At 41.5% G+C, this 14,158-nt stretch overlaps 1 protein-coding gene across 1 annotated transcript in view; it reads left to right on the top strand.

Annotated features, from left to right (window-relative positions):
* Positions 1–3,670: 3,670 nt before the first annotated feature.
* NUS1 (NUS1 dehydrodolichyl diphosphate synthase subunit) overlaps positions 3,671–14,158 on the top strand; it is a 60,333-nt gene continuing 49,845 nt past the window's right edge. The window contains exon 1 of the mRNA XM_029596435.1: positions 3,671–4,411. Within this exon, the coding sequence (XP_029452295.1) occupies positions 3,994–4,411 (418 nt within the window). The 5' untranslated portion in view covers positions 3,671–3,993. The remainder of the gene's footprint in view (positions 4,412–14,158) is intronic.

Genomic DNA, 14,158 nt, shown 5'->3' with positions numbered 1-14,158 from the left:
ATGTAGGAATTACATTACTTTATGTAATCAACCTTAGGCCTCCCTTTAGAAAAAAGGCAGAATATCAAAGGTTTATAAATAGATAAAAATAAATGTGTATGCACATCTGCCTTGGATGGACAGGACATTACTGGGATGGGCCATTTTAGTCTTTTCTACTGTAGTTTACAATGCTACTATATAATTTTTGCTGGTAAACCCAAGTACAGGATATTATAGTAATGAACATGCAATAACTTAACAGCTATATTTGTACAAAGCCTTCCTGAATAAAAAGTGGGGAAGAACACTCAATTGTTGCAAATAATAAAAAACAGTTTTCAAAATGGAAGAGTTTATAGAAACTTCAACTTGGATACCCAGAATGTATTTTCATCCTTTTGCCTCAGTTGTTATTTCATCCTATTTAGCACTTGGGCAGGATACTATATATTTTTTCAATCTTCACCTCAAAATACCTCTATTTTTTGAAGATTTATTTTTAGTTTATGTTGCAAGTGTGGACCCTTGGGCCGAGGTGAGGTTAGCACTACCCACAGGAAAGAACCCTGCAAATCCTCACCATCAGTAGGCGGAGCTGACTGGAGCAGAGCCCCAACAGGAGCTTCACCAATACTAGCCCATGTTCCCCTCAGGGCCTTTGGATGCCAGGGCCAGCTGGACTTAGGCACAGGCCTCTGGGTGGTGGACATAGAAGGCCAGTGAGAAGATGACAAGTCAATTTGGGCAGATGTCTAGGCAGGCAGCAGAAACGAGAACAATCTGAGGTCAGCCGAGAATCAAAAACAAAGATGTAGCCGGGGTCCGAGCCAAGGACCAAAGCCGAAGAGTCAATCGGGAGGGAGAAAGGCAAGGCGGAACAGGAAGGGGAAGAAGATAGACAAGGAATCACCAGACAAGGATACAGGACCACCGAAGACTCAGGAATATGAACCAGGAATCAAAGACAGATGCAGGAATGAAGCAGGAATCAGGAAGAGGGTGGCAATCAGCTACTCGCAGTTCAACCTATTGCTGAGGCAATGCTGGAATATCTGAGAAGCCCTTTTATAAGGCAGAGCTGCTGGGATCATCAGGAAGGGACGCTGGGCTTTTCCACCACAGGCCCTTTAAATATCCAAGAGAAGCATGTGCCTAGAAGCACTGGGTGCAGCGAGATGTCAGCAGTGTCCAGGCCGTGGAAGGAAGGCAGTGTCAACACCAGTCGAGCGAAGCAAGCCGGCATAAGACTTGGTGCCGAGAGGGAGCAGCAGCAAAGCAGTATTAGTGACAGGAGCGTGGCAGACCCACTCGATGGGTTGGGAGGTGAGCGCAGTGGGCCGTGGGAATAGACCGCAGTCTGCAGAGTGTAACAGTTTGTTTGTATCCATTCAAAGCTTATCAAATTAAGTAACCAATTCACTAAGATTTTTTCCCATAGTTACAAAATTGGAGAAAAGCCTTAAGAACCTGGCCCTAAGTATAATAAAATCAGATATATTCATCATATATCAAAGCAGTTTACAGGAGATAAAAACCACGCAATGTCAGATATATAGAGAACATACAAAATTAGCCTAAACAATTACAATTACTACATGGAAATCTGAAACTGCCCTCAGCCAATTCATCAAATTATTGTTCCCTGAGGCCTCTTCTAGTAATTTCTTTTAGCCCTTCTATCTGCAGATAGCTCAGTCTAACTTTCTAAAAACCTGATTAAAATGCCATGTCTTTCTTTATTTATTTTTTTAGAAACAGCCCATAATTAGATTCTAGTTTTACTTCTAATGGAATTGCATTCAATAGGTTGGGTGCTTGGTAGGCAAAAGTTGTACATCTTTCCCTTCTAACCTAATCTCAGATGGTGAGACAACCCTCAACGCCTGCTGTGAGGAGTTCTCAAAGGTTTATAAGCAATTAGGAGTGGTGCTAGATATCTGGCTAAGGAATCTAATATTCTTTAGCCAGATAGCTTAATATTCCTTAGATACTGGTTTAACCTCACAAGAGCCCCATCACTCTACCCCAGGAGGCCATACAAATGGTTATCAGTGAACATATTGTCAAAGATGGGGGTGCCAAACCGCAACATGTATCCCAACCTTTTCAAGTCCAAGGCAAACCTACATTAACAAACACGTGATGTGGCTCACCACCCTCTATGGAGCAGGGAGTGTAGACACAGAGAAGACTCATATGGGTAAAAAATGAGGTAGAGAAGCACTGAAAGCCCCACTAGTCTCTCTTCCAACTTTAAAAACAAAGGAAGAGAAGGAGCAGAGACACACCAAGGTCCATCACAATGGATCAGCTCTCTCTAAAACACATGCAGAAGGGGGGGAAAAAAAATCAGTATGGTGTGAGCAGCCAGCTCAGTTACCTTGGCTGCTGCGCACCTGGCTACCAGAGTTCTTCCACTACTGCTGCTCCCAATACGCAAACAAATATGAAAGGGGCACTTAGCCGAACGCACACTTTAACCCTCATTCAAATGTACATTTTGTGAGCATAAATCTTACTGACAATGCAGCAAAGAGTTTTAACAGTCACAAATGTACATTCAAAAACGTGAGTACTGCTTAGTGCTCTTGCATGGAAATTCCATGCAAATTAGGACATAAGTAGTACTCTCCAATGCCCAGAGGTGCTTTGTCCTAATCTGGATTTTCTTAGCACTGGAAATATTTATTTTTATTTATTTACATCTTTTTACTATACTGACGTTCAAGACAGATTCTTATCACACCAGTTTGCATCTAACAGAACCTTGGAAAAGTTACAAAATAAATATCATCGAACCAAATCTGGGTAAAATGTTACCTATAAAATTATAAATCAAGTGTGTATAAAATAAATCAATCCACAAATAAGTAAAACGTATAAAACATGTAACAAGGGTTAATTAAGATAACTGCGGTAACCTCGAAGATGATATAGATAACTTCGAACTGGAACTAAAGGGAGGAAGGGGCTATCAGTGGGGAGGAACTATGCGAGGTGGGGGGAGATAGTCACTAAAGGATTGGGAGAGGGAAAGAAGTTAAGCGTTATTACAGCAAGTTTTTAACGATGACTGCATCAGGAGTCCGTATTTGTGTCGCAGGAGATTAAGGAGATGGAGTTAAGCTTTTAGCACGGTCATTGAAAAACCAAAAAACATTTTAAAAAAGGCAAAAAAAGAAGTCAGGATTTATCAGTATAACTGTCATCACTTAGCCGGATAAGTCAGAATCCAATATATTTCGTGCGTTCCGGGAGGGACCTGTTTCGAGTTTGAAGCATTTGCCCCGAACACTGCTATCAATGCCCCTCACGCCCCTAGCTGTAAAGAACGGGGTTGTCACAAGGGCCCCGAGACCGAGGAGCAAAATCCTCCAGACACGCAAAGCACAGATAGCGTCAGCTTCTTCCACCCACCGCCTAAAAAAAGAAAACTACTCTTAGGGCCGTAAGTGATGCAATTGATTTTATCCAGAAACAGCCGTTGCCAGAACAACGAAATGTTAAGGTGCTCGCGCGCCAAACTCAGTACCCGAGGTGGCAGCGCGAGCCTGTACGTAACAATACATCAGCTCCCAAGAAAGTCACTTAAGGCCCACCCAATCTCTGCTTACAATACCGAAGAAGAAGAGGTAGCGGCAGCCAGTCAGGGAGTACCCTTTTTATTGTGTCACTACGTGTCCGGCGACACACCTCCTTCCTACTCTGAAGAAAAAAACCCCCGGAAATGACGCATCTCTCCAAGTCGACCAATCCAAGCGTTCCATGTACGCGGCTTCTGGGTGAGAGTTGAAATGTTAGGTCAGACGATGGCAGCGGCTGGGTTGTGGTGTTGGCAGTAAGGTGCTGGAGGTTCTTGCTTCATCATTTCCTTGCGTGCGTACGGAGGAGGCGGCGGCGGCGGCGGGTTTGGCATGTTGAGTGCGGCGAGCTGCGGTTAGATCCTTCCTGCACGTTACTCTGTGCCGGCGCACACGCGCGCTGTGCCTCTTTGCTTCTTTAGCCCTTACCATGCCGGCGTTGTACGAGCTGGCCTGGCGCCTTCTGCACGCCTTGCTCTGTCTGCAGCGGACGCTACTAGCTTGGCTTCGTATGCGCTTCTGGAATTGGAGCTGGATTTGGCGTCTGGGGCGCCTGGCGGCCGCTGTTCTCGTACCCGCCGCCTTCGGCTTCCAGAAGCGGGCTTTAGCGCGCGGGGAAGGGAAAGGGCGGGCGCGTGGTGGCGGCGGGGCTGGGGCCGGCGCGCGGTGGAGGCTACGCTGGCGCGCGGACGCTCATTCACTGCACAAACTGCCGGTGCACGTGGGGCTGCTGGTGGCCGAGGAGGAGACGCAACAACAGCGTGACCCTGGCTACGCAGAAATCGCCAACTTGGTGGTGTGGTGCATGGCGGTGGGCATTTCCTATGTCAGCGTGTATGATAGCCAAGGTAAGGACTCTGCTCTCTCCTCCGTTCTGGGGTTAGAACGTAACCCTGGGGTCGGAAGGCTATGGGTGGTACTGTGTAGAAAATTAACTTCCGTCCACCCATCGTCTCCCTCCCCAAGTCCCTCTCTTAACGGCTCAAACGCTTATGTGATGAGAACAGACCCCCATAGGTGTCACTTTGGAAAATATAACTATTCTTTGCTGAAAGCTTTGTGGGTTGTGATGGTTTCTTTATTTCATGAACAACACAATGGGGTACAATTACATGAGCTTTATAGATTCCTTCTGATTTCATTCATATTTTTAATACTGTTTGACTCATCAAATAGGACTTGTAAAGAATCTGGGGTATGTGTGGCTTCTTGAACTCTGTATTATTTTGTGTACTTATAGTCATTTATAGAACGTGATCATGGTCATTTTTACTTATAAGTAATCAATCTATCGTGGATAAATCACTACACATTATGTCAATCAGGCAGTGTGGTTTATAAAGGGGCATTCATAGTGTTTGTGGCTACAATGCATCAGATCATTCTGTTTTCCGAAATGTTCAATGAAATGGTTTGTTAGTTGGACTTCTAATTGCATTAAATTAGCATAACAATGTGGCCGTTTCAGTTTCTAATTTTTCAAACAACATGAAAGAAGAAAAGCATAAAAATATTAAAAACTTTATTTAATACACAGGATCGGATTATATAGTTTGGGGCCTGTCTGCTAAAGGTTTTCTCCCATTCTGTGTCTATGGAGAAAAATGCTTAGTAAATAGGACCGTTAGTTGGAATGCATGGACAATGATTTTATTTTAGTGGCATTTGACATTAAACACACGATGTTTTGAATAAGCCATATTGTTTGAGCTAGTGTGTGTTATTTAGTGACTTGCCTACAGTGTATTTTTACTTATACCCTTCTATATTGCTCTCCACTACAATTTTTTTTTTGAAAATATAAGCTTGAAGTGAAAGGAAGGAGTTTTTCCTTTATACTTTAATATCTAGAAATATTTATACAAAAATCATTTTTCTCTGTAGGTAAACATATGTTTTTCCTTCATGCCATTGTTTAAGCTCTACTGTTCCGTTGTCTCTTATGTGTGTGCTGAAGATTGGCTATTCAGGACCTTGTGTACTTTTCTTCCTAGACGTTAAATGGGGGGGAAACGTACATGATCTTCATTGATTATCTAGAGACCTCTTGTAAGAACACTATTTTGTCACCTCTGAGTAGTTGCAGTGCTGCTTGCTATAATTTTATTAACTATAGTAGAAGCAATGTTTACAGTGAAATGAATGTGATATTTTTACTTCCATAAGATACATGAATTAATAAGTATGTGTAATTGATTTTTAAACTATGCTTGTTGCTCAACAAAAAGTTCTTTCTCTTAAGTGTATTTGGTTTATGACTTTAATGTTTATATAACTGTGCTTGATTAAGCATGGGGTAACTTTATGATTGCAGTGCTGTTAATTGCATCTGTAGCATGGGATCTTCTTAGTGTTTGGATAATTGCCAGGTTCTTGTGGCCTGGTTTGGCCTCTGTTGGAAACAGGATGCTAGGCTTGATGGACCCTTGGTCTGACCCAGCATGGCAATTTCTTATGTTCTTATGGCCACTCAACTATTTTTGTTGTAGGATCACTACCATATCATGGTCTATATTTCTATTTCTTGACCTGAATTATCAAGTTCAACTTTTTTTTTAATCTTTATGTAATTGATGTGGTATTTTTAATTATAGTAAGCATAGAAAAGTATAAATATTGTGAAATAACATGAATACAGGACCATTTGCAGTGATAGGCTGTTTAGTCATGCAGGAGAGTGAAGGTGCTGCTGTTGAGGATAGGGAGATGGTGGAAGAGATTGTCTTATTTTGGTTATCAATGCTTCCTTTAATTCACTAAGCTGTAGAGCACAGAAACTGATTGGGAGCCTTCCTTCTCTGCTTCTAGAGGGGACTCTAGTCTGCATCCGTTGACTTTAATATCTATATCTGCTCTACAATTCACTAAATCCCTCCAGTATTTGTACTTGCTTCTGTCAGGTATGTGGATATTTGGACATTATCTACAAAAACTTGTGGATTTACAGGTCTGTACTTATTACATTCTGTAAAATATCTCTCAGCAAGGTTATTTAGCTTGTCTGAATAGAGATTTATGAGATTGTACTGATTGTTGTATATGTGTGGACTGGAGTTGGGTAAAATTTTCTAAAGTACATAATGATCCCTTTGCCCTTAGGCTCAAGTGAGAATAACTCTTGCTCTGGTTCTAGTAATGCAATGGTGTTTACAGTACTTTGTCTTCATGTGTGCTTATGAAACATTTTGCAAAGTAGAATTAATTTTTATTTTTTTGTATTAAGATATATATATACAAACAACATCCCCCAAAAAGGTTTATTACACAATGTTGCTCAAAAACAACTCTAGCATTTAAACAGTTAAAACTATATAAAGAGTGAGCAACAGGAACAATATATCAAAATGCCATTAAGACAATAAAGCAAAAAAGCACGCAATGTACTAATAAAAATCTTATTAAACCACATCAGCTGAAAAGAATTCAACCTAATAAAGGAACTGCAGAGACATCTGTGTAACTTTACACCTAACATGGTTTACAGTCAAAGACACACTATAAAAGTTGATTGCAATACACACATCAGGCTGATTTACCAAAACATTCTCTCTGGGGAGAGAGGATCATGAGGGAGCCTCCTGGTGATTTCAAATGAAGGGCCATGATGCCTCTACTCCTGATTCCGCTTTCACAAATTGTAATGACTAGGGTTGGGAGAGGGAGGAAAGTGAAGCCAATTTATATAAAAAAAAAAATACAAACAACCGCGCCCCCCCCCTAAATTTTGAAAAAAAAATGAGGTCATCGATTAGCCTCTATACATCTGTTCACAAAATAGAAATAAGTAGTGAGACTGTAAGTCTAGAGAATGGAGTTGAAGTTGATAAGAAAACACCAAACTAAAAAGCTCTGTATGAACTTTGAAATGCTCTTGAGTTTTTCTGATACCTGTTCCAGCAGGTGTGCTTGTCTCTGGGTGTGAGGCCTGCCTTGCTCTTTCATTCACGGAGAACTCTTGAGGCTTAATGCGATGCCCACTTTGCCTTTTCTTGCTGCCACATGTCCTAACCGGTTTTGGGAGTGACACTGCAAGTCCTGCTCCTCTTGCCAAACAAGACTGTTGCAAAGATTGTCATTTTGAGAGGGAGGACAGCCCTTTTACCTCTGTTACTACATCAGTTTGAGGTGGGTTTAAGTTGAAAATAAGCCTTGTTGAAGGTGTATGTTGGTGGGTCCTACTGTAAGGTACCAGTGAATAGCTTTTTTTTATACCCTGGCCCCTTTCCCCACACCAATGCCAAAAGGGGTTTTGTTTTTTTTGTTTGTTTAGCATGTATTTAATTTTTTATTAAAACATTTTCTGGTGAATCTAATGCTTGTGAAAAGTGTCAGATTTTACTAGAAAGTGAAGCACTCAAATTGTAACCATGGATCATAACATAAGTTACCTTACAAAGTTAGACCAAGGGTCCATCAAGCCCATCATCCTGTTTCCAACAGTGGCCAATCCAGGTTGCAAGTACCCAAACATTAAATGGATCCCATGATACTGATGCCAGTAATAAGAGTTGCTATTTCCTGAATCAACATGATTAGCAGTTTATGGACTTTTCCCCCAGAAACATATCCAAATCTTTTGAAACCTAGCTACACTGAATGCCCTAACCACATCCTCTGGCACTGAATTCCAGAGCTTAAATGTGCATTGATTGATAGAATTTTCTCCCAGGTGTGTTAAATGTGGTACTTCCTAACTTTTATGGATTGACTAGATGGCACTATTGTGTGTGTGTGTGTGTGTGCGCTCTAGCACATTGTTTCCCAACTTTTAAGTACAAGGCACACCTGAATTATCAAAACTATTGTGTTGCACACCAGCCTCCATGGAGCAGGTAGTGCAAACATAGAATTGGCTAAGAAAAAGAGCTAGGGAAGTGCTGAAAGCACCACCACCCTTTCCTTTAAATCAAAAGGAGAGAGTGGACAAAGACACTTGTAAAACCTATCATAATTCGCTAGCTCCCAGGGTCGAAGGGAGAAGTTGGTGTGATGTGAGGAGCCAGCTTTTAGTTACCTTGGCTGCCTCATGTGGCTGCTAGTGCTGCTCAAAATACTGAGTCAAATCCAGTACATTTCTCCCTGCGCCTGGGGATAAGACAGACGCTTGAACTCAAAAGATGGGAAAACTAGAAGGGGATGTGTGCACTGTGTATCAGTGGTGTATCCAGAATTGATTTTTTGGGTGGGCACAAGGTTAACATGGGTGGACTGTAGGCATGCAGGTCTGAGACCTACTAGTTGTTTTCTTATTGGTAAATAATACCATATACTGCACCCTAGAATGGCTTTCTAACAGCTGATACAGAAAACCTCGCGGGAGAGCCGGCGAGCGCCAGCTCTCCCGATCCACGCACAGGCCACTCTCCTGGGCGCGCGATTCAGGAAGCCAAGGTATGCAAATTAGGGCCCGCAGTAAAAAGGAGGTGCTAGGGACAGTAGCATGTCCCTAGCGCCTCCTTTTTGACAGAAGCGGGATTGACAGCCGATGCTTAATTTTACCAGAGTCGGTTGTTGAACCCGCTGACAGCCACGGGTTTGGAAAATGGACGCCGGCAAAATTGAGCATCCGTTTTCCAACCTGTGGGCTGATTTTTCTTTAGGTTTTTTTTTTTTTTTTTTTTTAATCTTTGGGGCCTCCGACTTAATATCGCTATGATATTAAGTATTAGGGTGTACAGAAAAGCAGCTTTTTCTGCTTTTCTGTACACTTTCCCGGTGCCGGCCAAAATTAACTCCTGCCTTTGGGCAGGCATTAATTTCTGAAAGTAAAATGTGCGGTTTCGCTGCACGTTTTACTTTCTGAATCGTGCGGGAATAATTAATAGGCCTATCAACATGCATCTGCATGTTGTGGGTGCTATTAGTTTTGGCGGTGCGTTTTCCACGTGCTATTACCCCGTACCGTATAAAGGGTAAAAATAGCGTGTTGAAAACGCGCGGCCAAATGGGGGCTAACGCTGCGCTCAGCCGAGCGCACCATACTGAATCGGCCCGTAAGTAATTTGCAACAGACATTTTGTATCATGCGTGAAACTTTAAAACATTTTACCTCAATTATTTCAAGCACTTACCAGCATTAAAAATTCCTTATTAGTCCGAATTTATTTTATATTTAATGCAATTTATAAATGCACAAGTATAGAAAACCAGATCCAATCATGTAATAAAACAAAAAATGTATTCTTTCATGAACCATCTTTGCCAAAAACCAGAAATCTTCATAAATACAGCGCAGAGCTGGGGCAATTCACATTACAACTAACATGCGAAAAAAATTTCATATTCTGGTGTCACCTCAGCAAAAAATAACCCTCCACTGCTATTTTGTGAAGTAACACAATCTTGTAAAGAAAGCGACATCTAGAACCTTGTCACAGCACTGACTCTCAGGATTCAAATAACAGCAACCTTATGAAAAAGCAGCAATGCAAATACTACACCAGGCCCTAGAACATTAATACATCACCTACTGGAATAACAGAACAAGCTGAACTACTACTACAGAGAAACTGCACGCTAGCAGAAAAACTGCATTTGTCACACACACACAGGCAAAACAGAAACCGATCTTTACCTAATATAGAAATAAGAGACCACAAATTAGAAACGGAAACATGTAGATAAAACCAAAATAGCCTGAGAAACTAAAGTCTCTGAAGGGTGGAATACTGAAGAAAGTGCAAAATACAAAAATATAAGAAAGCCATATTCCCAAAAATGGCATATTTAACAGTTGGTCCTAGTCTTTTTTTCCCTCTTTCCCTTGTCACTCATTTCCTTTTCAGTGTCTTTCTTCTACTACTGTTGTCTTCCCTTCCATACACGCTTTCTCTCACAGACTCCCTCACACACTCAATCTCTCACTCTCGTATGCTCACCCCCACACAAGTTCACATTCTCTGCAGACACACACACAAGGTCTCACTTTCTCACCCCTCCCCAGGCTTACATTTTTATGCACACACAGACGCACATCCAGGCACCCATTCTCACTCACACATTTAAACCCAGATTCCCATTCTCACCCACAAACCGATGCTCCCATTCTCACCTACGCTCATGCACATTCAAGCTCACGCACAGCTTCCGCTTCCTCCCCCTCCCAAGCAGGAAGATCAGTTGGCCTCTCCTGCTGCCATTGGCCTCCTGCTATCTTTGGGCTGTATGGCCCACCGCTCTTCCTGTTTGGGGGGGGGGGGGAAGGGGAGGAAAAGGAAGCTATGTGCGGTGCTTCTCCTCCTCCCTCCCCCAAAATAGGAAGAACAGTGGGCCATACGGCCGCAGGATCGCTTCCCCATATGTGCCGTGCAAATGCACGGAATGGTGCTCCAGACCAGAGTCCTCCCCTTCGCCGCGCGGAGATGGGATCCCATGACGGCCTTGCAGGTCCGGTGCTCCAATTCTGGTTCCAGTTGGGTGTGTATGCTGCTTAAAGCAGGTCCCAACTATCTCTGCTCTGAATGTGGCCCATTAATTCCACACTCTGGGGTTCATGATGCAGCTGGGAAGGAGAGGCATAAAACATTACGTATGTTCTCTGAAAGGAGTGTCTACAAGTTTGGAAGCTGCTGTTGGTGACTTATTGCTACAAGTTACTGAGAGTAGAAGCCAGTACTGGCCTGGATCAGATGATCATTGGCGACTTTAACGTGGCACACCTGATCAGATCTGGGAAGCACTGCTCTAGCATCTGCGCACTGCTCTGCCAGTATGCTTAAATCCTGCGCCGCAGGGCATAGGCCTGAGGGTGAGAGGGTGCTACATTTTCCATGCCTTTGCAGCCTCTGGCCTCTTTGTTGGTGCTGCTGGGTAGGGTAACAATTGGTGCCAGAGTGGGATAATGTAATTTTTATTAGATGTATTTTATATACATTTTTATGATTTTTATATTGTATTGCAATTGTTGCTGTTAATTTGGGCAGTATTGCATACTGTGAAAGTGGGGATATACATTGATATTTTATTGTAAATCTCTATCAGTCTGAAAAGTAGATTTGACTAAGAGTGGCATTAGAAAGTAGCAACACAGAGCTATGGTCTTGGACATATTGAGAAAACAAGACTAGTTAGTATAACATGAGCCAGAATCTAAGCTTGAAATTTATCCTGACCACCACTTTCTGCTATATTGAAAAGAATGTATTGATATTTTAAGCACTTTTGTCAGAAAGCTCCTGGGGAGGGTTGGCATCCAATTTAAGAAAATTAACAAGTCTCAAATTTTTGTTACTGTTTTTCCAAATGGGTTTGTTTTGCACCTATCTTAATAGGAGAGGCTCTCGCTTAAGAAAGAGGTTATGTTGGGAATGATCTCACAGTTCTTTACTGTCTTTGCGAAGTAATGTTGCCCTTTTTTTTTTTTTTTTGCAAGGACATGAGTACTTGTAAATCAGATATTTTAAACTCCTGATCACACCCTTTTTTTTTTTTTTTTTAATAAATTGAGGTTATGTACATCAGTTTCCTTTGCAGTTAGTCTGGAACTAAAGGATCTTTATTTCTGCCCCTAAAGACTTTAGTCCAGCTACTGAAATGTCCTCTAAACATGAAATGACTCATTAAAGCATTTTGAGAGAGATTCTTAGGGGACAGCTAAGTTGCTCCATCCTCAGCAACAACCCTCCCAGAGCCATTAGCCAACAAAAAGTTTCAGACACAAACTTTTCTATTTTGGCATCTTATCAAAACTGGCAGCTGTTTTTTTAAAACTTGCATCTTCAGTGTCCTATTTATTTTTCTTTTTATGGCCTTGCTAAGATTTTGTGCTCAAGCAGGGACTGGGGCAAAGCAGAATTCTGGCCTTCATGGAGATCATATTGTAAACTTCATGGTACAGACAGTTACTTGCAACCATTTCAGATCCTCCCCTGTTCCTTCTCATGCCTATTTCCTCTTTATCAGGCCGATTAAAAAAAACAAAAAACAAACCTGCGGGAGAGCTGGCTCTCCGTATTCAGCGCCCGTTCTCCCGACGCGCACCCAGGCACCTCTCCTGGGCGCGAATTCTGTATTTAAATTAGGGATGATGCTAATAAGGAGGCGCTAGGGACAGTAGCAGGTCCCTAGCACCTCCTTATTAGTGGAAGCAGCAGCTGTTAGTGGGTCTGACAACCGACGCTTAATTTTACCGGCGTCTGTTTTCGAACCCGCTGACAGCCACGGGGTTCGGAAAAATGATGCTGGAAAAATTGTGTAAATTAAAAAAAAAAAAAAAAGTGCAGCCGAGCTGCACGTTTTACACTCAGAAATTAACACCTGCCTAAAGGTGGGCATTAATTTCAGAAGATGCCACGTAAGTGTAATCAAAAGCAGAAAAAAACTGCTTTTCTGTACACCCTCTGACTTAATATCATATTCGCTCCATAAGACGCAAAAAAAAAGTGCGTCTTATGGAGTGAAAAATACGGTATTTCATTTCAGAACAAGTTTTTTTTTCTTGACCCTGCAGACCTTGAGAGGTTTCTTAAAGACAAAAGAAATTCTGTTTGAACAATGTGACATGGTGGTCCTGGCACAATACATTTTTTTTTGTATTAAGATATTATCTCATTATCCCCCTAGATGTGGACTTGTGTAGGATTATCTTGTAACTCCTTAAATTTAAAATATTGACGGAAGAATATATTTTTATCTGATTCTAATACAAATGTGACCACATAAGTAGCCCTAGTTTGTATTTCTTCAGATTGCAAATAGGAAGAAATATTTGGGTTATTAATAGGTGTCAAAACATCAAAAGACCCTTCCTCTATTTACCACTTTTTTCTTATTAGACATATAATAGGAATTTGAAATCAAAAACATTTTTTCATTTGTAAATTGCAAGTTCTCAATTGCATATTTCTTAACTCAATTCCTGAAAGGATTCGAGTTATTGGAAAATTCAAGAGGCGTAAATTATTAGATCGTAAATGATTTTCCAAAGCTTCACATTTTTGATGAATGAGTAATTTATCTTTAATGGAGGAAACAGAAGTTTGCTGCAAGCTGGCTATTACCCCAGGTTGCAGTTTAACCTCGTTTTCCAATTTTAAAGATCTCTTCTCCAGATCTAAAAATTTAAGAGATGCTTTTTCTGTATATAAGGACAACTGTTTTACAGAATTTAATACACTATCAATCCTCGTAATTACTCTCCAAATGTCCTTAAATGACACTTCCACTGGTTTTCCTTGTATTTCCACTAAAGGATCTTCCTTTACAAAGTAAAAAATGTGGAATAAGATGTGGAGTGGTTTCTGATAACTGATATCATCTCATTATCCACGTTCCTTTGCTTCCTAGCTAGGAGAACACCATTACTTACATAAATCAACTTTTGTTGATGGTCTGGAGTATCATTACCCAAGCCATGAGAGTTATTTTGAGAAGCATTCAAATAGATTATAGAGCACCTGTTGTCGCTTGTGGTATGGGAGGTGGAGAACTCATTTCCGGGGATAGTGAAATCCCAGCTAATTTGATACTCTGTTCCCTCAGTGTTGAATTAGTTCTTCCTACATGTAGATCCATTGGTCCCAAAGTTGGCATTGATGTTGCTGCAGCTGTAAATATCTTCCCCTTCCTCTTCCTTCCCATAGTAACACTGGAAAGAA

Source organism: Rhinatrema bivittatum, chromosome 3 (genome assembly GCF_901001135.1).
Source record: "Rhinatrema bivittatum chromosome 3, aRhiBiv1.1, whole genome shotgun sequence".
Taxonomy (NCBI): domain Eukaryota; kingdom Metazoa; phylum Chordata; class Amphibia; order Gymnophiona; family Rhinatrematidae; genus Rhinatrema; species Rhinatrema bivittatum.
This window is presented reverse-complemented; position numbering and strand designations above follow the sequence as displayed.